The 26,457-nt window shown below is 39.0% G+C and overlaps 1 protein-coding gene across 1 annotated transcript; it reads right to left on the bottom strand.

Annotated features, from left to right (window-relative positions):
* Window positions 1–549: 549 nt before the first annotated feature.
* On the bottom strand, window positions 550–21,371 carry impg1b (interphotoreceptor matrix proteoglycan 1b). The gene is made up of 18 exons (XM_067614837.1): window positions 20,966–21,371; window positions 16,390–16,605; window positions 15,040–15,206; window positions 14,859–14,887; window positions 14,077–14,111; window positions 13,920–13,966; window positions 13,662–13,811; window positions 12,058–12,116; window positions 11,555–11,754; window positions 11,028–11,456; window positions 9,382–9,932; window positions 8,919–9,008; window positions 4,335–4,554; window positions 3,613–3,823; window positions 2,260–2,445; window positions 1,955–2,138; window positions 1,388–1,471; window positions 550–795 (listed from the first exon to the last, which is right to left on the bottom strand). The coding sequence occupies exons 1-18, from the start codon at window positions 21,030–21,032 to the stop codon at window positions 712–714; spliced, it is 3,009 nt and encodes a 1,002-aa protein (XP_067470938.1). The 5' UTR covers window positions 21,033–21,371; the 3' UTR covers window positions 550–711.
* Window positions 21,372–26,457: the final 5,086 nt, after the last annotated feature.

Here is a 26,457-nt window from a genome sequence, read left to right as displayed (position 1 = left end):
ACTAGATTTTTCATCTGTTACATCTGGCTCAGTTAGACCAATCTAACAAGCTTTGAGCATTCATAAACAAGCGGAGAAATATTTAGTGCAAAAAAGAAAATATTTTATTGTTTGCTTTTAAATGTAAAATGTGTAAAAAAAAAAAAAAAAAGAAATTGTCCAAATCTCAAAAGACAAATGATTAGTGAGAAATTTTGAATAGGACAAACTGATGGAAATATAACACAGCAGCCAATAGTTTCTTTTACAATATGTCATGACCAAAGTCATCAGCTTATACATTCTTTCTCTTTTTGAGACACAACAACAGTTAAGAACGGCATTAAAACAATAAACAGCATGTACAGTCTAAACTTAAAGATACCACCATGTGTATCAGTTTGTAAATAATAAATACCTCATTGTGAGGAAAGAACAACCTTTGCCAAGGGTTTACAGGAAATGTTCCTACCATTCAATATATAAAATAAATATTAGGTTCCACTTTAAGACAACCTAAATCAACCGTGTACTTTAACATCCACAGCCTTCTGTCTAACAAGACACTTTCATCACTATGAACAATGAATCTCAATCACTTTAAAACACCATTTAACTGATCTACTGTACCTGTGTACCAGGTGTCCCATATACAGTTAAACAGCAACAGCTCAGTCTCTTCTTCCTCGTGTTTCGCACTGCGTCGCTGCGTCGGCTGTTCCTCAGAAGTTATCAAAGAACTGTTACTTCAAAACATTCGTTATCCGATGCCCTCAAAAGACAACATGTTCTGTATTCATTTGGCAGTCGCCACGTCTAGGGGAGACAAGAGGGAGAATGACAAATAGCTCATTTCAGGTGGAATTAGACAATAAATGACAGAATACTCTCGTAAGTATATCTTCAAGTTATTTACAATTGAATACTTACTTAAACTCAAAAAGGGACTATTTTTCATAGCCCTAAGTACATTGCAGATCAAGCCATGCATTAATTTATACGACTATCACATCAGGAAATGATTTCAAGGTTATAATATTATATTTGAATAATATTTTTTTTAACGGTAATGATTTAAATGCACACCAATGATTTGGTTTGTGAGTGAAAAATCAGCAGCAGCTGCATGCACAGATGTTTTACCTTTGTATGCGTCATAGAGCTGTAAAATATTTGTAAATGTTAATGAATATTAACAACACCAGAAGATAAAATGCATATTGAATGTCTAAACTGTGAAGATATTGTACTATAGTCTTATTTTGGTTCATTCCCTGAATGTATTTCATCATAGTACCCAATAAATCCCCAAATTATCTCCCTTTCACTTTTCTGAGGGTATGTTTTGGGATTTGGGGTCGAGTGGATATTTAAATCAGCTTCAAAATCAGTGTTCATTTTTCCTCACCTCATTGTGTGGTATGCAGTGATGGAAGTCCACCATTTCTGAGACTAACTTTTCTGATCTGGTTGTGTAGAGTTGTCTGGGGATCTATTAAGACAGAAAGTAGGGCTTCATTAATACATTATAGAACCAGAGGCACTTCAACTAGATAAGCAGATGTAAATAAAACCAAGCACTATACAAATACAAGGGATCGGTGGAAACAAGATCTACTACAAGCCATTCATTTTACCTACAGCCGCAACTACCTCTTGTTGGATTTGGCAAAAAAAGATCTTCAAAGTTCTGGATCATAAAAAGGCTTGAACTGTGTTTGGATCAAGGCCTCTGAGCAACTTCTGAAGATCGGTATTTAATTATGACCATTAAAGCCAAACTGCTTCAAAAGATATTTTGAAGACACAAGTTCTGAATGCAAAACATAGATGAAACATATATGGAGGATGAGAGCGATACAAACTTTGCTGCATTTATTTGGTGAGAGTTTGTTAGAGCAAATTAGTATTAGTTGAACATTCAGGGTTAGTAGTTTGGTCAGTTTAGCCGTTTGTGCAACACAGCACAATGTACCTCAATACTCAGATGTATATTTTCAATTGAGGCAAAATGTTCTTGTTCAGACTGTTGGGATTGAGAAGAAGCTGAACTTGAAGGACACGGCAATGTGGACACTTGATTTAAGACACCATCATCATTCTCAAACACTGGGTTCACCCTCAAAGTATTCTCAAAGGCATAGGGAGCAAGGGTGTGCCTACAACGTAAAGGAGATTAAGTGGTGAATGAAAATACATCACACAGCGAATCACAGCAAAAGCAACACCCTGTAATAAAAAATGATTAAAAATATAAACGACAAAATGGCTCCTACTTACACCAAAGTGACAGCCTTTCTCGTCTTTACGCACTTCTTGTTTATGAATACTAAGATGCCGATGACGGCACAAACAAGGCAGAGACTTCCCACGAGACAGGTTATAATTAGTGGAGGGTCTACCGGCATTGACACCAGCTCATTGCAGCGTTCTCCGTGGTAGTGCCAGTATTTACCTACAGGGCATCTGAAACACATGTGGAGGAAAATATAGGTTAGAGAGAAGCAACCTACATACACAATGTGATCACGTTTTCAGTCTCCGGAGAGTAGTTCTGTGTAAGGCTGGCAGACCTTCACTAGCTTGTTGTGCTACATATCACAACCTCTTGACTTTGTACTACATACATTTCTCAAAGAACTTCAGTATAAAGTCAAGAGGTTGTGATATGTAGCACAATGAGCTAGCAAAGCACTGGCACAGTGGTGTCTGCTGTACACAGAACTACTCTCCTGAGACTGAAAACGTGATCACTGTTATTAGTCTTTGGAGATGTTTCTTAACAAACTAACATGACCGTAATCGTCGGGGTTAAGGAACATGTCACCCAGTGCAGCAGTGTGACTCACTGACGTGTTTTTAATAGTTTTGGAAAAAAAACAGAGGTCTACAGCACAGAGGAATATGATATATCAGGCTTTGGATACACACACAAATACTTGTAAGTAGATAAATTCATTGTTGGTTTGACTCTGTACATGAGATTTGATGACAATAAGAAAAAAATAGAAAATCACCAGCCATATTCTTTAAGTTAGATAAAGATGTGTCTTTTTCTGGGCTACAGTCAGACTAGTTGGCTGATCTTGTATTTTTCTTCCTATTGGTGCATTCAAGGAAAGTCTGACATTCAAGGTTTAAAAGTTGGCTGCTGAACAGCAATAACAATTGCAAGAAACTAATAAATACACATAATCCCTTCCACAGCATCAATATTTGCTTATTGTTTTTGTTCTGGGTGTTACAATGCTTGTTTTTCAGCAGTCAACTCTCAAATCTTGGACATCCTTGATTTGCACCACCAAGAGAGGTTTTTCAGTCCCTCTTTGCATATATTGCATTCATTACACTGCATTACAGCACAATAAAAGAAGTTTGAGAATGACTTTTTAAAAATTGTGATGGATTTCCAATTTCAAGCAAATCTTAAGTCTTCTCAAGTTACAATAATGAAATGAGTGCAAAATAATGGCTGATAGGAATTGTAAAATCTTAGAATAATTCTTTTGAAATTGTAAAAAAATAGAAATGTACAAAAGAACTGTAAATACACCTTTTGCAGTTAACAATGCAAAAAGCTTTCGCTTAGCCCACGTGGTTTGTGTTTTCTTTTCATCGTTATCTATTGAGTACCTGCAGGTGGCTCCATGTCCTGGGATTATTTCGCACAGGCCTCCGTTGAGGCAGTAGTTTGGCTGCACAGTGCAGGTGCTCTGACAAGGCAGGCCATCCACGGTGCTGTAGCCTGGATCACACAGACACTCTGCCTCATTCGTCCAACTGTTTACCACGCAGCGTGAAAACTCATTGCAGGCCAGGAACTTGCAAGGGTCTGCTTGGTCAGCTGAAACCAACAGAGAGGAGAGAATGGAGACAAGAGGAGCAGCAGATGAGAAGAGAGAGGTAGGAGATATTCAGTGGAGTTAACATTAATGCAGTGCCCACCTGTCTATCACTGTCTGCAGATTTAGAGGAGAAATTAAAGGGCATTTTGATTGATGAGAATGAAGGTGTCTGGATCACACAGAGTCATGAACTCAATCACATTTATACTGCACCTCACCTACAGACTGTGACAGACAGCAGAGTGAGGATGTGTGATGTGGACAGGGATTCTGATCTTGTGGCATGAATGAGCATAATTCACTTTGAGTGCAGACCATGGATTTGTTTTATTCTGCATGAGGTGTCTGCATCCTGTCATCACATCATCCAGAATTGCCATATTTCACTCACAAAACCGGGAAAGATGTGTCTTTTAGAAACTGTGAATTTACTTTTACTTGAAGAATCACAAAAATTGAGTGTTTTAAGGGCAAAATGGTGATTACATATAACGATTGAGTGCATCTCACCTGGTTCTATTTCCAAGGAACGACTGTCAATCTCAATGTCAAGCCGTTTAGACGCAGCGTTACAGAAGTCTTCGAGCACACAGTGAACAGCTTTGGTCACATTATAAGGTACTGGCTTGTCCAATTTCATCCTGCTGTTTACGACAACACTGCCATTCCTAAAGTTGAGGATCTCCAGCTGCTTAAATCCAGTCAAATTGGACTGTAGATAGGGTAGAAGCTGTGGGGAAAGGAAGGGAAAGCAAATTAATTTTTCCTTATTTAATCACTTTATTCAAATATACCCTTTTCATTTTTTCATAGCTTATGTAAAGCCATTTTCTCATTTGAAAGGATCAGCTGTATGCTCTGTTAGTGATCAGCAAGAAAAATAAGTTAAATAGGCAGAGTCCTATAATTATTTGTTTGTAGCAGGGACAAAGCGGTTGTAAAATCATGACTGATTTCATTTTAAAGGGTCAATAGGGTATCCTTCTTGATCCTAGGAGGACAAAGGTTTCCACTTGGATATTTAGCCTAATGAAATGACGTCAGATTCATGTCAGCGCCAGTAAAGATCTGTGTCCTCCTGAGAAGAAGACCAGAGCAGCAAAGATGTACATTTAACCCTCTGGTTTTACTTCCACAATGACAGGACGGAGGTTGTCACAGCACGGCTGATTCTGAATTATTCAGGTCACATTTTACAGTGTGAATGCTATGAATAGTTCATAATTAAATTTTGATGCAAGCATGAAATCCTGCCATTACTGTGCAGAGTGTGTAATTAGATCCAGCACAAAATTAGGGTTAGCTTTATAAGCATTAGTATGAGAGCACAGAACGTGCTAATTCTAGTCACGGAGGAGTGAGAGAACACATGATGAAAAGATCAGACACAGCATGACAACAAAGCTATCTCCAGTCCAAAAGAAATCTATAATAGATGCTGTTTGGTGGAGGCTTTTGTCTAAAGTGTTAGGCCAACTATCAGCAATACGTCATCTGTAGTACGCATGATCACCAACGTATGGTTAAAAAACATCACTGCAGCCACATCTTAAGTCATATCTTTTGATTTTCCACATTTTTGCATTTTAAAATGTCCCCACTGACTCAGACTTGCAGCTCAGATAACTGATAAAACAATCTATTAAGACTGTGGACTCGCACTGACGATGGTGGTGATATTTAGGCGAGGAGGGAGTCAACCAGCTCAAGTAATGGACTGCATCAATGTTCATCGATCTGAGACGCTCTCCTTCCAGCCACTTCACGTTGACTACAGACAAGGCAAACATCAAACCGCCGCAGTGTGAGAGGGGGGAGATTACGATGCTTTAGCTGGCCTGGCTGTGGAGCAGGAGATAAGAGGCCTTAAGGAGCTCTGCTCTGATCGGGTTACTTCACTTATCACTGGCAGACAGTTTACTGAGGGCCAGTTCCCTGTAGCTAATGGTCTCCAAGGTCTAACATCCCGAACAAATGGGCATCAGCATGCAGCACAACCGGACACACAGCTTGCCGTTTGGTCTTCCATTTGTCTCAATGCAGAATGTCAAGTTATACAAGAACGCTGTGGATTAGATACCAATCTGTACCTCTGTTGCATTCCACACAAGGTCAAAGTTCTTTCACAACAAACCTCAGCGCTGTCTGTATTGAAGAAGTACAATAACAATAATGTCGATTCCTTCATCTCTTCTATATAAGACAAACATTCATATGCTCCGTCTACAACATGACACAATCACATTTGCTTCTCTGAGGTTACACATGTATCTACTGGTTCTTGTTTTGGAAAAAAAAACAGTAAAACATTCCTTCTCTGATGTCTAAAAAATGAAATGTCACAAGGAATATTATAATAACACTGCCATGAAAATTTTTCTGATTTACAGTAGTGAAATAAAGTCATTTCAACCTCCATGTCCAATTTTATTGGTTGCTTCACAAACCAGTAGGTACAGGAGTAATGGAGGAGTGTGGCAAAGGCAAACAGGGGAATTGCAAGCTACTGTAGGCTAATGGTTCATATATACAGATGTGTATATATATGAGAGACAGTAAATGTACAGTATCACAAATGGGGTCCAATATCCAGCAGAACGTGACATTATGTCCATTTAAATGGGCTGCATAATGTATTTTATTTGACATTTCTTCATTATTGTTCCTGTTATTTCTCTGTGATTTATAAACCAGTTTGAAATAGTGTCCCTTCTTTCTCAAAATAGCCCATTTAAAAGAAGATATGTGGACTATTCCTAATGGGTTATTGACCATAGATAGTATATGGTAAATACTTACCAGTTCAAACATCTGACCACATTAGATTTGCCAGGAAGCTAAATACATCAATTAATGAGTACAAACTGCAAAGATCTCAGTTTGGGCAACCATTAAAGATTGGAGCTGGAGTGTTATTTTATTTTTGCTTCGATTTGTGAGTATAATATGCCTCTGTGCATGTAATTTGTGTCTGTGTATCCCTCCCTCTTCATATTGTATTCCCTGATCCAGTGCTGACAATGATTATTTCTATATCTGATAGGAAACATTAATTGACAGGAGATCTCTCGGTATGATAAATAAGTGAAAATACATTATCACCTATTTATCTGAACCCTGAAGGCTTGTCACTAAGAGAACTAAGCCCACCTGCCCCAGTAGCTCACATTCCCTCTGCTCCTTGGCATTTCAGCAAACAGAAAATCCAATTTGTATCAATGCACCTCCTCAGTTAGAGGCTGAGGCCTTTACATAACACTGAGCACAGGGTGCCTCTGAGCAAGCCTAAAAATACGTCTCCACCGTCAACCTGGGGGTAAGCCTTGAAACTAAGTGGGGATGTCAAGTAATGCTTCTTTCTTTGATTTACGCTAATCAGTGCAGGTTTAAAGAGACACAATCCAGCCGCTTGCCAGCAGTTATGGCACATTTAAAACTCTTGTTTAGAGAAAGAGAGGGATATAGCCTTTTCTATAAGAGTCATTCCTGTATTGATTTTGACACAAATGCTCCAACACCAAATGACCTCGACCAGTCTTTGATCTATTTTATTTAATTGCCTCCTTACCTACAGTCGCACATACAGTACATAAAGTATGTCTAAGTAAGAGCACGGCAACATGCATACAGATGTCCACACAAACCTGACTGATGTCGCACTAAGCAGATTGGAACCATTAATAGCACAATGTGTGTGCCGTACTGGAACTGGCCAGAATTACTTAAAGCTTCTTACCAAGAGTCACAAACCTCTGAGTCGCACAATGACTATGGCAGACCCAGGTCTCATGATTCAGACTACGATGGGCTAGTTTGCCCTTTGCCATGTACAAAACAATACATTAATAACAACACAAATTGCTTAAAGCTGGGTGACTTTCCTATCATTGGTCTGTAGCAGGTTTACTATGCCTTTTATCACATTATTCTGCTCCAAACTGATACATTTCTTTCAGTCATTCACTCAACAAATGTATCATTAAGGCCTCAAACATACTAGTCCATGTTGTAACACACTTAGTAGCAACATGTACAAAAACACATTCTGGACATTATGGATAAGTAATTAACTAGCCTATAGACCTTGTTTTTTCACAACATAATACATTTCTCATTTCCAGGATGCATATACTATACACATTAATATAAACTTTCCACACACACTATATATAATAGATGCAAACTACGTTATGATACAAAGAGACTTCAACGAGCAGCAGCTCTACAGTTTATCACACCAAAGAGCATGTCTGTACAAATAAACTGCAACAAATGCTTTGCTTATGATGTTCTTAAGGGAAATAGTTCAATGCTCTGGGAAATATGCTTAATTGCTTTCTTGCAGAGAGTTAGATGAGAAGGTCTGTATTGCTCTTATGTCTGATAAGGCTACAACCAACAGCGGGCTAGCTTGGCTTAGCTTAGCTTAGCATCAAGACTGGAAATGAGGGGAAAGAGCTAGCCTGGCTCTGTCAAAATGTAGAAAAAAGTACCTACCAGCACCTCTAACTCTCACTTCACTTATTAATACAATATATTTTGCTTAATCAGTACAAAAACTAAAGTGTGTGGCGGTTTTCCCGCTTTATTTAGGACAGATGTGAAACTGGTATCAGTCTTCTCATCTAACTCTTGGTAAATAAGCATTTCCCAAAATGTCGACCTACTCTTTTAAGCCATTTTGCATGTTTACCATTGTTGGTTCATGAAACCATTAAATAACAGAAGCTTCTTTTGATTTTATAGCCCACATCTCTTAAACACACGAACTTTACAAAATGACATGGTGGAATATGAGTCTAACAGAGTCTCCACAGTCCCTAAAAAAGCCAGAACTTAAGAACAATTCAGAAAATTAAGGCAAAACACACCAATACAAGCTTGCCAAATCAAACTCACACATAAAACCAAAAAAAGCTGCAGCACGAAGGTCTAATGTCTAATGTGAGGAGAGAACAAAGCTGACTATGTTAGAAATGTTAGGTGCTTGTTAGGTGTTTATTAGATACTGCATTTCAGAAAGGTTAGTTAAGAAATAGATGGGTCATGCTCTCCCTGAGGCATCACAGATGTTCCAATATGGAAAAAAAATACCGGTATGGAGGCTAAAGTCGTCTGTTTCTTAGGCCCAGATTTACGGGAAGCTCCAGGGTTTGGCGATTTTCTGGACCCAGAGTGCTGTGTCTAAGTGAAACACAATAATTTGACCATCTCTTTTATTCTGTTGACACTCTGACTCAAAATTTATGACACTTTTACAAAAAATAAAACTTACTGAGGAAAAAATATAAATTTAGTATGATTTACTGATATTTTTAGGAGAAAATGGCAGCTGTGAGGATAAGGCTTGCAGCAAAGTGCATCCTCACTTGCGCAGGACAACAAAAGAGATTAAGTACCCATCTGGGGCTACTCTCAAATTACTAAAACCAAAGTTAAACAGTAAATATTGCACACATATACTTTTACCACACGTTTCAGCTCTGGGCTAGAAAAGAAAGTATGAGAATAAAGCATGCAGAAGCATGATATCCAGTACAAAAGCTTGTGTACCTACCAGCTCAAGAAAGGTATTCTCCAGTGATTTATACTCTGGGGAGCTCTTGTTGAACAGGTCATCAGAAAACATCATGTTAGTGACCCTCAAGCTAAAGAAAACCACTAACTCTTTGCTCCTGTCCACTGTTGCCATCAGAGGAGTGCTGGCTTGTCTCATTGCCGGTGCAGCCGTAGATTCGTACGGCCGTTCGTCAGGCTCTGATGAGAATCCATTACCGCTCTCTTCCTCCAGAGGCTCGGTCACTTCCGCCACAGTCCCATTCTGACTTTGTCCTATATCCTCTTGAAAATTGGAGTTCTCAGGAGGATGGTCCGCTGAGGCCGGGGTCCCTCCGCTGTGTCCTCCACTAGACTCATCTCTTTCCTCTGGGGCTTCTCCGCTCTCTGAAGGGGATGGCAAAGGCTCTATGTCTGTTTCTGGTTCAATGCCTTGAATTGCATGCTCATCAGTTGATGGTGTGGAGACTGGGTCTGCTGCTTCTACAACAGATATCTCCATAATTACTGAGTCTGTAGGCTCATTCGGTTCCTCATCGGCTGGTTCAGGTTCTTGTAAAATAAAACAAAAAAGTTATCATACAAGAATCCATGACATGAATGTCTAAGACCTTGTTTCCCACATTTACTCTGTACACTGTTGACTTGACCTGATTGTTTCCCCCTTCTTTTCCCCCCTTCTAAGCTAAGCTAATCACCTCCTGGCTTGAGCTCCATACTTAATTTACAGAATGAGAGTGGTATCGATCTTCCAATCTACCTTTGAGAGAACACAAATAAGCATATTCCAAAAATGTCAACTTATTCCTTCAATTAGCTTTAGGGTTGATAAAATGTTCTTTTTTCATACTGCCATACTGACAGTTTCTTTCTATAAAAACTTGTTCCAACTCTTCATTTAAGCTGTATGATGTTTACACTTAGTTAAATATTCAACCCAAGACTCTGTCTTTTAGATGTCTTGTGCATCATTTTCTAAACATTTCCCCCCAAATTCAGCTTGACAATCCTGAAATATTTGGTATCTCTGGAAACTCCACTAGACTTTAAACTACAGTTTTTTTGGGTTTGAGTCAAATTTGGCTGCTCAGCATGAGTTTGTAATGACTCGACCACCGGCAGGCTGCTGCTTGTTAATGGGTTTTAATATGACGTATTGCCCCAGCAAGGAGCATCTCAGACCGCAAAACTGAACCACCAAGTCTAATTGTATTGCCATTTCTATTTCCTGTGATAGCTGGGTGTTCCTCACTGATATGTTTTACTGGAATTAAAAGTAATGATTTATTTGTACAGTCCAGTCCTGACCATGAAGACTTGACATTCAAAAAAGTAAAAATGATTATCCACTAATTACTCTAAAGGTTGGGTTTGATTTAAGTTTTGTTGAATTGTAATATAGTAAAATGAAGCTTACATTTTTATCTCCCCTTCATACATGAGTTCACCCTCCCACCGGTTTCCCAGAATCAAGATTCAACCAACATTTTGCCATAATCATCTGGTTTTGAGGCACACTTCCTTTTATCTGCCAGTTTCTCCAAATGGAGGCCACACCACAATCTAATGTTTGGTTAATCAATAAATGTGTCTCTCCTGATTGAACCTCCTGCTTTAAAAACAAGATTAAACCTGAGGCAGTCTTACCGTCTGTCACCAGCTCTTCAGCCTCACCTCCGTCGTTAAGTTCAATTGGTGGTATTTCCTCCACCTCTGGCTCTTCTTCCTCTTCCTGCTCTGTGATGGTTTCCAGTGTTGCATCTAGAGTTATAATGTCACTGGCCTCCCCTGCAGCATCCTGTGCGGACTCCTCCTCCTCCGCTGTCATTAGAGTCTCATCAGTGACAGCAAAAGTGGCCTCTGGGAGGATGCTTGGGATGAAAGGCACAACGGTGTGTGTTGATTGATCTGGTTCGATTGTGGAAGCCTCCAACGTGTTTTCTATCATTGCCACCGTGGGGAAGAAACTTTGGGTGGGTGCGCTGTCCTCTGTCATGGCCTTCGTGGTGTCGTCCTCAGATAATACGCCCTCAACAGGATTTATACCGAGCGCCGCGACTGGATAAACTGTGGTAACTGAAAAGAAAGAGTTGTAAAATGAAGAATGCTAAAGCATTTACACAACTTTAAAATCCTACTCTACCCTATTATTTTATTCTTGCTATTATGCTTACCAGCCTCAAAGCTGAGTGTCTGTATGTCCAGCGGTAGTGATGGCTCCTGTTTTAAAGCCTTCACAATAATGTGCTTCAGTTTAGGTGCATTCACATCCTCATCTGTGTCTGTGTCAGGCTCCCCAATACCCTCAGGGTCGTCATTGAGCTCTGTGTCTCCATTAAAGACCACAGCATAACGCACAGACACATCCTCCGATCTGATCAACAGAACAAATCACGTCACAAACCCTCTTAACAGACAGACTGCACTGGTAATGGATGTCTGCAGAGGCAGAAATTCCTGAGTCATCTCCCAAAAGAGGATATTTTTGAGGGATGTTATAGTTTTTCTTGAGACATGAGCAATAAAACACTTTACTAAAGTCACTTCAGGGGGAAAATATGAGAAATTTATGTTTTGAGTCTCTTATGGTATTTACTGTGTTGTTTTGTCAAAATCAATCGTTATTACAAGGCAAAAATATTGGGCCAAACTTCTGATAAAACCTCATTCAACTCACCGAAATCCCAGAACACGAATTTCTTTGAATCCTGGAACTTTTTGAAACACATGAAGCATCTATAGAAAGAAGAACAAGAAGAGGAAAGTCTGAATAAAGTAGGTGTCAAAGCATTTTTTCTTCATCAGTCTGTTTTTCAGTATTAAAACTCACTGTCCAGAGAAAAGCACGTTTTCACATGAACTGAAGGATCAAATGCCAAAGATAATATATCAGATTATCTAAAAATTGCATTGTCACACAGATTATAACAGGGCTGCTTATTTTATCTTATGAAAAACTGTCAGTTTAGAGACGTATGGTTTCACTGGACAGTGAAGGAGAAGTCGACAACATAGTACATTTGCATTTGCTGCATCATCATCATACTGCTTTTGTTTCTTTATCCAACAGGATTAGCAGCAAAAAATATGCTATAAATAGGAAAAGGAAAATGTCCATTATGTCCTTTTTACATTAAAAAATCATGTCACAGTGGTGATTTTTAAATGTATTGTTAATATTTTTATAGTTTAAAGGAAGAAAAAAGGTCTTGGGAGAGTTATCACAAATCTTCTTCCTCCTCCTCCTCTTTCTCTAACCTTCTCTCTAGCCCTCTCAGTGAGCATTTCAGTGTCTGTGTTTGACTGACAACAGAGCCAGCGGGCTGAGGCACAGGACACAAAGTAAACAGCCAAAGGCAGACAGCATTTTGTTAGCATGAGTGGCTAATTAGCTATCTAGCTTGCAAACTGATGTTTTTCCCCAGTGGAAGGTGCAGAAAAGAAGGAAATATTAGCAGGAAAGCTAAAGGTGGTTGTTTATTGGATGTGGAGAACTGACAGCATTCTGACTTCTGTTTAATGCAAACACAGGGGATGCAATCATGAAACCAAATATGTTAAATATACACTTCCTTCTTTTGAGTTCTGATTTTTCTCAAAGGAGAGTACAGTACATGTGATTTACAGATAGTAGCAAAAAAAACCATAATCACAATTGTACTTTATAGTCTTGATAATTAACCTGATTAGCACAGTACTGCACACATTTATTATCTTTTTGTGTGGTGGTATCTTCAGGCTTTTCTGTAGAATACCCAATGAAATTGTATCCTAATGGCTTTACACCATCAGAAGTCATCCCTGAGAGCAGTGGTAAGAGTCCCACACAATGCCTTCTTAGTCAAAGATAATCTAAATAATTAGATTGTACTATTCCAGGCTCCTGGTCAATTACATATCCCTCAGGTGAAACTTTAAAGGTGTTAAATCAATCAGGGTAAGTTTTACACCTAACAATACAATATAAGAGAAGCTAGCAATCACATTGAGGTCATTGTAAGACAATGAATAATAAGGGGGGTAATACGGACTGAAACTGGTGAGAAGTAAAAGGTGACGAAACAGCTGTTGTGTGAAATAAAGTTAAATAATACACTAAAATTGTATCCACACCTGCTACTTTCACCCTCAGTAAAAAATTTAAAAGCTTTAAAGTTACAGCAAATGTTTTAAAGGGATTCCTATGTTTGCAGAAAGGTAAAACATACAACCTAGGGGGCATTTTAAAATTTACTGTGCATCTGGAAACTGTGGATGGCTCATACTGTTCTTGGCTCTCACCTTATCTGTGAGCTCTCTCGTGATTTCATTGTACACTGGAGTCTCAGGGTCACTCTGCAGCGTGCTGTAAGTCGGGCTCACGATGGTGACGCTGAATTCAACAATGTACTCCTCATAGTTCTCTTTTATCATGTTGGGATCTTCTGGTATCTGACAAAGAGGAAGTACAGTTCAACAAGTAATAATCATATCAGATATTTTTTGTCCAACAGAGAGTCAGTCTGAAAAACAAGGTTAAAACTTTGTGGGTTAACTTACCACGTCAGCCCCCGTTGGAAGCAGAATCAGTGGGGGAGTCCAGGTGCCTGAGACAAAACAGCAACTCACGACTTAATTTTATGACACTATTATGAAAAATGATTGATAGCATTTAAGTTCAACAAGTAATTTATTTGCGCTCATTTGTACAACTCACAATCTATTCCTGGCTCCGGCGTTCCAGCGACAACTCTGGAAATGAAAGAATATATTTGTTAGGAATTAAGTTTCTCCTTTTGTTTTCAGTCATTGACCAAACTGATCTGATCCAGGTTTTCATACACAATAATGAACATCTCTACTGATTTAGTCAAGAATCTTCATCCGAAACATCAATATTTATGTTATGTTATTTTTATTAACTAGGGTGGCAAAGATTTAGTTGGTGGGAAAGTCCTTTTGAGCATAGGTGTTAATAGCTCCTTTGATGACTTCATTGCCATCAATTGTTTTCTATGAACATAATTTGCTTTAAAATTGTATCTCAAAACCTGCAAACACACAAACAAACAGGAAACTATTTAAAGATCCCCTCTAGAAATGTTTAAAGACGTGTAAAAATACTCTGCTTTGAATAATAAATTGTGTCTGACATGTTTTCTTTAGACAAACAAAAATTCAATTACATCATTGAAAAATTGCTATTCTTACATCTCTTCCCTCTTCCTCATTGAATAAAACAGAATATATGAATATACAAATATATACAAATTGTTCATTTCAAACTACTGGACACAAGATATCTCTTACTGAAAAGTCTGTTCTCAGTGTATGAGCACTGGAGGCTCAAATTTAACTTTCCACTTTCAGCAGATGAATGTAAAAACGTCTGCACATACATCATTCTGCATAGTGAAGCTCAACCATCCAACTGAGGGAACAAGAAGAGAAACACATTTTTGAGTGGAGGGGGACTTTAAGAAGCAAGTTTGCACATACCCTTCACTTTCGCCCTGCTCTGCTACTCTCTGGAGGTAAAAAGAGACAAAATCAACACTTTAGATTCACACTACAGATCTATTATGTCAAAAATTATGATATAAAAAACCAACACACACATGAAAGTCGTGTACGGTAAAGTGGACTGAATGTATGTGGGTCATGTTGGTGCATCACTCACTCTGGCCACCATGTCCAGGTGCTCTTGAGAGCTGCTAAAGTTCTGGGCCAGGTCGTCCATGCAGAGGTTTTCATGCTGGCAGGTGTAAACCCAGGCACCGTACTCCTCTGAGTTTGGCACCCTGTCCAAGAAGATGCGAAACGCTTCCCAAATTGCTTCCTGACAAACTGAAGAGATATTACATAACTTAATGGATTGTTTTCTTTTGAAGATTTTAGAATAAAAGTCTACCAAACACATGAGATACCATCTAATCTTTCGTTAAGAGAACACATACTGTACAGAGGATGACTAGACATTTTATTTCTATATTGGGAGTTACAGCATGGAGAAATCAAATTACTGCAGATAAAGAAGATTGTTCGTACTGATCTTGGCATCTCTGCATGTGGGGAGTTCGCCACGATTTAGAGATAATATGTAAAATTATCTTATTATTCCCTTCAGAGAACGATTTTAATGCATCTTTGCTTCTGAATCCACAGCACATAGCAGTCTGTGATGTTTTAGAAATGTGTTAAATCACAAAATGCATTTACCATGATACAATGGAGACAGCACAAAAAGGTAGTAACATCTGTTTCAGTAAATGTCAAACTGTACATTTAAAAGTTGTTACATGCCCATGACATTTTTTGCCAATATTAAAATCATGAGCCGAAAGACCCCCCGAAGCTACATTATGTTTTATCTGCCTCTGCGGGGGGAACAAGCTCAACATTGTCCAATATCTTGATGCTGATGGGAAATTTATTTTCTGACAAACTCATTTTCTGGAGCGACGCGATTACCTCCAATACACCAGATTAATCGGCCTCATTTTTAAATCACACGCCACAGTAGCTCTTGTGGAACAATTTGTATTACCAGCCAATTGTAACAGCCAAGGTGGAAAATCTTAGCCACTTAAATCACTAACAATCCATCTCTCTTGGACACAGGATATTTGCATATAACTTCATTACATCAAGTGTTTCTCCGTGTGTGTCCCTGAAGTCAGTAAAACAGCATCAGTGCTTCATTCAGTGGCGTCCTGTTAAGGTCATCAGGGTCTAACGCAATTAAGACAAATAATTAATCTCTAGATAGGATTATGCATTTTTAGAAAATTAAATATCTTTTGTAATCCTTTAAATTTCTATATCCTTGTTGCAAAAAAACCTACAAAAATATCAAAGCTAAATCCACCTGAGATATCTCTGGTTCTTCTTATTAGACACAGAGTCAGTGTTTTGGTTATTAAGGCTTATTCACTGCATCACGTTCAGTCATGATTATGCATAAAACTTTAAAAGGTTAATTCACAGTAAAAGTTCACATCAAACTCTAACAGTGGCCATTTCCTTTTACCTCTGAGCTTGTAATAGGCCCGATGGCTGCCGATGACCGCTTTCATCGTCTCCTGGGGACAGACTTTGACCCCTGTGGTGAGGAGCGTTGACCTCTTCGTCCGATGTCGCTCCTGATCTGCTCTGACATTGGTGGTGTGTCTGACCAGCCTTGAAGCTTCTAGAAAATGGCGGTACCTCACATCCCTGAGTCCAGAAAAACCGTGGTCATGAAGGTCTGCAAGAGCAGGTGGTTGTAAGTTGTAAGTTTAGGAGGAAATATAATAATGTGCTCTAATCTTATTAGATTAGATCTTATTAGTATTTAGCACATGCAACTATCACGTAAGTGTGAGATTTCTCACTCAGCGGTACAAAGTGTTTGTGTGGATGATTGTTATAATTATAACAGCTGAAAGGTGACAACACAAAGCCAAAATTGCACTTTTTGTAATTGCTCAGTCGTTAGTGAGTTGAATGGTTTGAATTAGTTTTGAGTTTGTGTCTTTGGTATTTCAGTCACGTCCTAAATATATAAGTTGCCTCTGCAACTTAAAGTGACAGCTGATGACTGAATTATGACTGCATTTAAATCCTTTGAAATTATGTATGAACAAAAATACTGGATAAAATTCTTCTTAAAGTTTGCACTTTCCATCACATGAAAAAAGTGACTTGCTATCTTTGTTAGTCTCATGGTGTATATCCAGGAATCAGACTTTAAAGGACAGTTTCACAATTTTTCAAGTCTGTCTACAGTGCAACAGTCAGGTGCCTAAATGAACAATGAACAATGAACAATGAAACAGGTTTTTCGTGCTTTAATCATTCCTCCTGTTCATACTGACCATTAGAAGATCCCCTCCAAATGTGCTTTCACATCCACAGCCCTCATTATGTGCAAAAATGTATTTAATAGTTTATCTGAAGACAATATGAGGCTTCGGTTGTCTGAGGGAGGCAAAACAAGTGGGAATCTTCCAAAGCTACAGTCTTTTTTAGACAGTGTTTCCCTGATGAGCTGCAATGGAGAGATAGTAACCAAAAGAGGGGATTCTGAACTAAAGAGACTCATATAAGCTTCAGTTAAACTTTTAGATCATTTTTTGCTGGGGAGGACTGTGGGTTTTCTCCCCAGTCACTTACTTTGACAGCTAATCAGGAAGGGATATTTTAATAGTCATTTTGTTTTAAGACAGACTTGAAAAATTGTGAACCTCTCCTCAGTCATCTTTTTCTCTGAGTAATGGGTTCTTAAATGAACACACACATTTTTGAATTTTGATTATTTCACAGAAGAGATTTCTGTCTGTGATCTTCTGACTGGTTTTAAGTTGGCAGAGTTCAGTTGGAGTTCAGTTGTCACATATTTATGTGCACCAGACAGATTTTGCAAATATCTGAATCTTATGACAGTCAGAGAGGTTGTTTGCTCATGTTATCACCAGGGAGATACCATTGTCAATCAAATCTAATCAAACCACGCCCACACAGCTTTTCACTGTTCAATAAATAATAGCTTTGGGTGTTTTTTAAGTTATGAATATCTAATGTTATATTTAATATTGATTTGAGACAGCTTTTTAAGGACTTAGATGCCTATTATCACTAACTAATATTTAATTTGACAGATATTTAATCCAACAAATGGCATTTGTTCAGCCCTCTTACCATGAGTTAACTACTATTTGCTGTTTATAAATAGCATAGATTTGCAAAAGTATATAGTATAAAAAGTATAAAAAGGTCTGTGACCTGAAGCTATAAAGGTGCTGGTTTGTGACTGGAAGGCTGTCATTTTAAATGCTGGGAAAGTGCAGAGATGTGCAGAGAAAGTGCATGAGTATCACTCTCTGCTCTCTAGGGTACAGTCTCTGCAATGCTCTCGGGTGACTTGACCCAAAGTGCATCAGTAAAGCTGCTCAGTGGCCAGCAGTGCGGCAGAGGTTGTGCTGGGCAGCATCCAGGTGTGAATGTGCAGAAATGCACACATGTGGATTACAGCTTAAAAAGGAAGTGCATGCACAGCAAACCTTAAAGAGCTTAAACTGATGTACATGTGGGCAACTAGCAGATTATACTTTAACAAACAAGCAAATTTCCATTAATTATACCACTGAGGATGAGCTGCTGCACACATGATGAGGAGAACTGCCCTCATTTTCAGATCAGTAAAGAAAACAAACTCAGCCACACAAGAAGGTATTTCCACTCCATTAAACAAGCCAGTATGCCAGTCAACACTCTCCAACACAGTCACACCATTGAATAAAGCTATTTCGTAAGAAAACCATTCATTGTGATGCCAGGTGGCAAACCTCAGAGGACTTCTTAAGACAATAAGCCAGGATTTATGAGCCCCAAAACACAGACTTGAGGTATTCGGATCCAAATAACAAACTGTGCCTCCTCTAGATTAAGGAACAAAATGAAGGTTAAAGAAAAATATTAAGATGAGTGCAAATAATACAAAAAATACAAAAAATAATGCCTGCAGCTGTAGATGCAGTATTTCTGTGGAGATAAACAACACAAGAGGGCAATTTTCTGTGTTTGAAGCTGTGCTGAGTGTGTTTGCATCTGCAGTGGGTGGACAGAATATCATAGACAGCTTTATAAATGTCTGCAATGCAACACAAAAGCCCAAGATTAAATGATCTTTGTTATTATTAATAACAATATGATAATGAAGTGTAGTTGATTGTTAAGTTATTTTGGACTGTTGGTCAAACAAAACAAGCTGCTGAAAGACATCACCTTGGCCTGTGGGAAATTATGATGTTCTGACATTTTATAGATGATTAAACACTTGTGTAATGGTAAAAGGTTGAACTTTTGTATTGCCAATCACACTTGTAAATGCTTTTCTTAATTGTGAAAGATGTATAATGTGTGTCTGTGCGCCTGTCTATGCTTAAACTGTATATGTTTATTTTTTGTACATAGGTCTCTCTTGAAAAAGAGATCCTGATCTCAAAGGATTAAATAAAAATATCCCAGATCTTAAAAGATAATGTTCAATAATATTTTTTTCTCTTAAAGTATATGTGTTTGTGTCTTCTGGTATTTACCTTGTTTAACATGTGATACTACATTGTATGATGTTACAGTGTTAACCATTCAAATGCTGCAATGGAAACATTGTAGCTCTTAAACTTTGTATTGTCATATGATGAACATAAAAACACTACATTTATATTATATAAATTATGAATGTGTATTTTTTGTACTGTCACATTGTTAAATACTTACTGTATGTAAGAATGGAAGAATAGGTGTTGCTATGGAGGAGCTGTGAATGCTAATAAACAAACTACCATTGTGAAGCTTATAATGTTACAGTATTTTTATGTGTCCATGAAACTGTATCTGTCTCTTATATGTTGAAACAGCAAAAATTGGTTGCTGAATGTGTGTGACTGTTGTGCAGAGTACTAGTAATCATTAAAGAATTAGAAACAAAATCTGGGCACAGGATAAGGTTCACATGCATTCATTTATGTTTTTCTTGAAATTAATGGTGGTGCAAGAAAAGAAAACTGTGTTAATCACTCTACAATGAACAATATAGTTTTCCTCAAATCCAAACTTGGCCTGACACCAAGAACATGCAAAGAATGTGTGGGCACTGAGATTGTGTAGCCTGTATCTTTGTGGGCTAATATCCCCCTGCTCAGTGACTGTCAGGCACTTCCAAACATTTTAGAAGGTCAGAAGGTGTGCTGAAACCTTGCCAGATCATGTGTGTTTTCATGAACAGTCATGCCACCAAGACAACATTTGAAAAGGTTTTTAGAGCTCAGTAAGCCTGAAGCCTGGCTCGCACATGCACAGACACGAGGGCCTGAGCGAGAGGAGGGAGTGTCGGAGCGGGCCTTAAAGCCCAGTGCAGCCGCAAAAGGCCTCACAGCAGAATTACAAGCCAGAAAAGATTAGCGTCCTGCGACACTGGGAACAGAATGGCTTTTGTTTCCTTCAGGATAATGAGCTCACCCGGGCACATCACACTGAACAAGACAACCAATGCAGACGCAAATGTTATCATTGGTCAAATGATGCAATCTGTCTCAGTGCACTTCTATAATATGTCGCCACCCCCGCTTTATTCAAGCTGAATATTCATGACCTTAATGTACCGAACAAGCTGTTTCACATTTTTCACAGGATGAAAAATCTGAGTTAGGATGAGCAAGCATTGTATAGTTTGCAGAGAAAGTTCTTTAAACTGCAGAGTCATACATACTTTCAACTGGTTGTCCTTGAAGTGGATCTCTTAAGTCTCCTGTCTCTTAAAGAAAGTGGATTTCACATCAACTTAAATGCAAGAAAGGTGGACTTTTTTTCTTTATATTTCTGAAAGTGTATAGAAGATGTTTGTAAGAAAATATATTAGACTTAATATTTTATTGACAGAATCCTCTTGCTGCAACTGTCTGCCGCTTTTCTAACTTTTCTCAGAAAGAAAGTTGCCCAGCACAAACACTCAGAATATGCTGTGTGAAAAAAGCATCTCTTTTTCCAATCATAACACAAAGGCAATGACTGAAAAAATCATCTCAAATATGTGAACAGCAATCCCAGCCTCCTTTAAATCTTACCTTTGATTTGACTTGCTTGGAGGGTAAACAGACACAAAGTGAAGAATAGTCCCGACTTCAAAAGCATGATGGGCTAATTTATGTGGTTTTCAAGCCCAAAGTTATCATTTGTGAAGAGACTGTTGCGAACAACAATAAAAATCCAGAATGTCTTTGTCTCGAGTCAATGCTGAACAGGTCATCGGCTTGTTAGCATGTACCAAAGGAGGGAGTCCAGTCCGTTCCTATCTGTGCCACAGTTCAGTTCCTCAGCAGCAGTTAGTTCCTGGATGCTGTTGGATCCCTGTAGACAACAGAGGTGGCTGCATGGATGGATGAGCAGAGGGAGCAATGGAGGGAGGAGAGGTAGAGGAAGGAGAGACGGGGAATGGCTGAAATTTTGGCTTTTCTTCTGCACTGTCAGTGTGACAACAGTGACAAGGTTAAAAAAGCAGGTTCTGTTTTGAGTCTAATCTCTTTACCTTCTTCTTGCTGCTTGTAATCCCTGCGGGGCCACGTGGCCACTCGGCCTCATCCTGTTAGCCACCTTCTGGACCCTCATCTGTCAGCTGAAAAAACTTGATGATCTGCCAACAAGCCTAGAACAGAAGACTATTCCCCACAGTCCCCCCAAACTTGTCTACTGACACCCGGCCTCTTTTTGTGCCCAGCTCTACATGTCACTGTCCAACTGCCTAACTCTTCCTCTTTTCTCTCTCAGCTAGATTTCCTTTGCCTGGGTGCCCACAGTAAATCTTTTCCTCTCAGGTCAGAAATGTTGGGTTCAAAGTGAGGTCAGTCTTGCAGTTTTGTTCTGTACTGAAAATCCAAACAATTTGCTTTATTCTTGCTCCGGTTACACAGCCAAACCCTGCTCCTTGCTTTTTTCTGTATGTTAGCTGTTGGAGAGACACCTGTTGATCCTCTGTTGGATGTACCTTTTCCTGAGAGCTGAAAATGAAACCAAAAGAACTTCCCAAGGTATCCTTTTGTTGCTCAGTTATTCCAGTTTCACTTTGAATGCGGCTCTTCTTATCTTGCCTAAGCCAAAGATATTTTGACTTTGACAGATATGCGTCACATCACAGAAAAAAGCAAAAAAAAAAAAAAAAAAAGCAATTAGGATGTCCTCTTCTCTGACTGTAGTGAAAGCAGTTGTTGGAGGCATGTGTGGCCTCTGCTGTTATGGTGTGTCATGGTGGGAAGGCTCCATATTGTAAGTCCCCACCCTCACCCCTTCCTGTGCAGGGGATTAGCCGTTCTTGTTAACAATTTGCTGCAGTAAATAAGCCTCTTCAAGAACGACATAATCCATCCCGGCAGTTTTCTGACACAGTAATCTGAACTATGAACTAATGATTGCTGCTGAAGTGTGATGCATTTTAGAGCAAAATTAGGCCATTTTTTGTGTTTTTTTATTTACACATCCAGCAGACACTGACTAATATTAGCATTCATTTGGAGTCGTGTTTCTGGCTATCTCACTGTTTTAGTCTTCGCCAACTCCCGAGGGAAATATCTGGCTCTTTAGCAGATAAATGCTCCACTTTGTTCACCAGCTGGTCGCTAAGTTGCCAAACTGGCTGTGGCAGGTAGAGTGGCTTTTTAAAGTTTTTTTTTTTCTTCTTAAATTAGCCGCTGGGTGTTGCTGGAAACAACACTGATGAGAGCAGTGGGACTGAATTGAAACAGTAAAGTTGCGGGACATAAAACCAAACTAAAACTTTCCACAGAGCTTTGAGTCTGGTGATAATTATCTGTGAGTTCTTCACAACAATCACACATAGTCATTGATACATTGTTAGTGCTCATGAATATAATAATTAGCTTTGCTTGATTTTCACATTAGTCATATTCAAGATTTTCCATTTTTTTCCTCCACTTAACCAGGACTGGGTCGCGGTGATATCAGACTGGATAAGGAAATCCAGACATACATCTCCAGGGCAATGCTCCTCCTGGGGCATCCCAGGGCATTCCCAGGCCAAGGGAGATAAGTAGTCCCTCCAGCATGTTCTGGGTCTGCCCCAGGGTCTCCTACCAGTTGGAAGTCCCGAAACACCTCCAGAGGGAGGTCATGGGAGTTCACACACCCAGTCTACATGCGCTTTGTGGACTTGGAGAAGGCTTACGACTGTGTCCCTTGGGGCAACTTGTGGGCAGGGCTGCAGGAGTATGGGGTACCAGGGCAATTGATGCAGTTTAATTGCATTGCATCTAATTGCAGTGAGAGCTGCACTCTTGGCAGTAAGTCAGACTCTCTCTCAGTGGGTGTTGGGCTCCACCCAAGCAGATTCTGTGTGATTTTCATGGGGGGAGGACAGTGTCGAGTTTGGGGACCTCAGGAATGCTTCTCTGCTTTTTGCAGATGATGTGATTCTGTTGGCTTCAACACATCATGACCTCCAGCAGGCACTGGGACAGTTTTCAGATGAATGTGGAGCAGTCAGGATGAGAGTCAGCACCTCCAAATCTGAGGCCATGATGCTCTGCCAGAAAAAGGTGGACCGCTCCCTCTGGCTTGGGAGTTAGTTGCTGCCCAAAGTGAAGGAGTTCAAGTATCTCAGGGTTTTATCCACAGGCGGATTAGTGCAGCATCAGCAGTAATGTGGGCGTTGTACCAGACCGTTGTGGTGAGGAAAGAGCCAGAGGGCAAAGCTCTCAATTAACCATTCAATCTACATCCCAACCCTCACCTATGGTCACAAGCTTTGGGTAGTGACTGAAAGAATGAGATTAGTTTCCTCTGGAGAGTGTCCAGGCTTAGCCTTAGGGATAGGGTGTGGAGTTAAGACATCCGAGGAGGAGCTCAGAGTAGAACCGCTGCTCCTTCACCTTGAAAGGAGCCAGCTGAGGTGGTTTGGGCACCTGGTTAGGATGCCTCCTGGGCACCTCCCTCTGGAGGAGGAAGATTTTATTTGTGATACTGTATTGATCGCTGAGTGACACATTTTGATTACCTCCCTCCACAGGAAGGTGAGAGGTCATCAAGGGTCACCTGCAGGTCAGCACTATAGCTTTTTCTTTTTTGAATGTTTTGCAACCTGCATTGTTGACAGTGGCCTTTTGTCTTCTTTTCCTCTTTTGTTTGAGCATTTCTACCTTTGAAATTGATGTTGATTTGCATTACCACTCTCTGCTGTTGGTGCCAATGCTCTACAGCGCCAATAGTGATCAAAACCTTCTTCTAACTTTGCATTTATAAAGCAAAATTACCGTAATATTTTAATCATTTGCTGCATAATATTTTTATGTGCACAGTTTATGAAAGTAGTCTGAAAAACTCATGTTATATAATCAAACAGGACCATTTCAGTATACGGTCCCAGTATCTGACTCTGACCCAAATCCCCCAGGATTAGGGTCAGAGTCACAAATCAGGTCTAGGTCAAGCTTAAGTCAAAGATTTTTGGGTTCATGGTGAGGATTAAGAATGAATTTGACATTCAGCCGTGAGCTTTATTATCAGATGAAGTTAAAGTCTAAAATAAGATGACATTAATGCAACATGCATAAAAGAAGCCCATGAGATTAATCATGCATTTTCAGCACTACGGTATGAAGTCACTTTTATATTTAGTCCAAAATAAACAAATACTTTTCAGTCTCAAGCAGGATTCAATCAGACAAGCTTGACCTTCTCCCAATGACTTGAATCATTGTCCAATTAGAGAGGTCAGTTTCAATTATGCAACAGAGGGAAAGTGGTACTTGCCATCTGTCAGAAGGGGTTATTTCATCAGGGACAGAGTTGGGGTGTCTCTGGCTGGTAGAGTGCACAGCAAAAGACACCTCTGCTGTTAAATCCATCATCTGTAGCTATTACTATATCTATGTGTGCATGTGAATGTAAATACCTGCACGTGTGCATTATTTATTGCTGCAGTAACAATGTTTTTTGTTTGTTTGTTTTAAGGATATTTTTGTAGAAATAAATGGCAATTTTGATGCTAGTTATTGAACTTCAATTCAACTAATGAACACTTTATAAATTCCCTGAATGTTAGTGATTACCACTCTTAAAGAATTGTGTTTTACAAATATAACGACAAAAATCCAAGCTGCCTCATTAAGCCAAAATGCAGAAATATATGATTAGGGTGGAAACAGCATGTAAAACTTGACAGCTAATGTTAAAGCAGTAGAGCTAAGTTAAAGCTAGCCAGGGAGAGTTGGCTACATCTAGCCTTAGCTGAGCTAAAACTAAATTTACTTAGAAGCCATATTCTGTAAAAATATTCATTTTGATGAATCAACATCTTGGTTAATTTTGATATTAACTAAATGAGGCAGTAGCTAAATACAATCAGGATGTAAAAATTTAAAAAACAGACTAGCTGTACCAGACATCTCAGCTTTTGACTCTCATAAAATTCATAATTTGGTGCAGTTAAGCAACATATCACGTATTTCAATGTATTAATTGTACATTATTTCATTATTGATTACAATATCCTGTAAATATGCAAATATGCAACACTTTGTTTTATGTGCTGTTTACAGTTTTTTCTTTGTTTGTTTGTTCGTTTTTTTTTACGATTTTGTTCAGAGTTTTATGACAGAATAAAACCAAATCAAACTAAACCATATATAGTATATTAGCAAAACAAAGCTACATTTTCATAACTATACTGTAGGTAATCAAAATGAAGTTTATATTCTTAAAATTTGATTTTTTTTGTGAAAGAACACATATTTCTTTTGTAGGCATCGAGTTTTCCCCTGAAGATTGGCCAATGGAGATACGCATGTATCTGCATATTTTAGATCTTAATCAGGCTCCTGATCAGCCTAAACAGGTATAAAATTAAGGCATTACATCCTTTCTATCTGTTACCCAGTCTACCATGTGAATGCTAAATGTTGGTACATGCCATTTGTAGATGTTTAATTATTAAAACTCAAACAACTACAATTTTGCGAGGCACAGTGTTTTTCTGCTTCTGTAGTTACTGCTGTCAGCCTTTGCAGAGCACTGAGACACAATGAAACCTCAAAAGATCTCAACATTACGTATAAAAATCTGTGTCATTCATTTCCAGTGAGGTCTGAGCTTTTAACCCTCCCTTGGTGAGCTAAGAAATACGAGTACCTCAGGGCTATAGCAGTCTAATATTAGAGTCATCTTTGTCGTAACACTCCACTTTGGGAAAATCCACTCTGGGCTGATTATCAGTGTGATCCGCTCTACTAGACCCGCAGCAGTGAAAGTGCCATTGCCAGTATGGAGTCTAAGTGCAAGTGCCAACATCATCTCTGTGACCTGGTAGTGGAGTTCATATGTGAGGATGTTTTTAGTCTGTGCCATAATCTGAGATGAAGATCTATTTAATTGTAGTAGCTTTTAGATTAATGCCACTGAACTTGTGAAGTTCTTGACCCTGTTACACAGGTTATAAACACATATTAACTGCTGAGTGGACAGCGAACACTAAATGTCAACTCTGGCAACATGTATTTGTGGATAATAACCATCAGAATAAACAATATGTAAAGTAAGTATTATGTCTGAG

Source organism: Thunnus thynnus, chromosome 16 (assembly GCF_963924715.1).
Source record: "Thunnus thynnus chromosome 16, fThuThy2.1, whole genome shotgun sequence".
In the NCBI taxonomy this organism is placed as follows: domain Eukaryota; kingdom Metazoa; phylum Chordata; class Actinopteri; order Scombriformes; family Scombridae; genus Thunnus; species Thunnus thynnus.
Note: the sequence above shows the minus strand (reverse complement) of the source record. Positions and strands in the feature narration are given on the sequence as shown.

What these genes read in the sequence shown, in the direction of transcription:
- impg1b (XM_067614837.1), bottom strand. Translation starts at nt 21,032, where the DNA reads ATGCTTTTGAAGTCGGGACTATTCTTCACTTTGTGTCTGTTTACCCTC. An exon ending in ATTCGTGTTCTGGGATTTCG is followed by an intron (nt 11,755 to 12,057) that starts GTGAGTTGAATG and finishes TCTGTTGATCAG; the next exon opens with ATCGGAGGATGTGTCTGTGC. An exon ending in TTCCTTGGAAATAGAACCAG is followed by an intron (nt 3,824 to 4,334) that starts GTGAGATGCACT and finishes TGTTGGTTTCAG; the next exon opens with CTGACCAAGCAGACCCTTGC.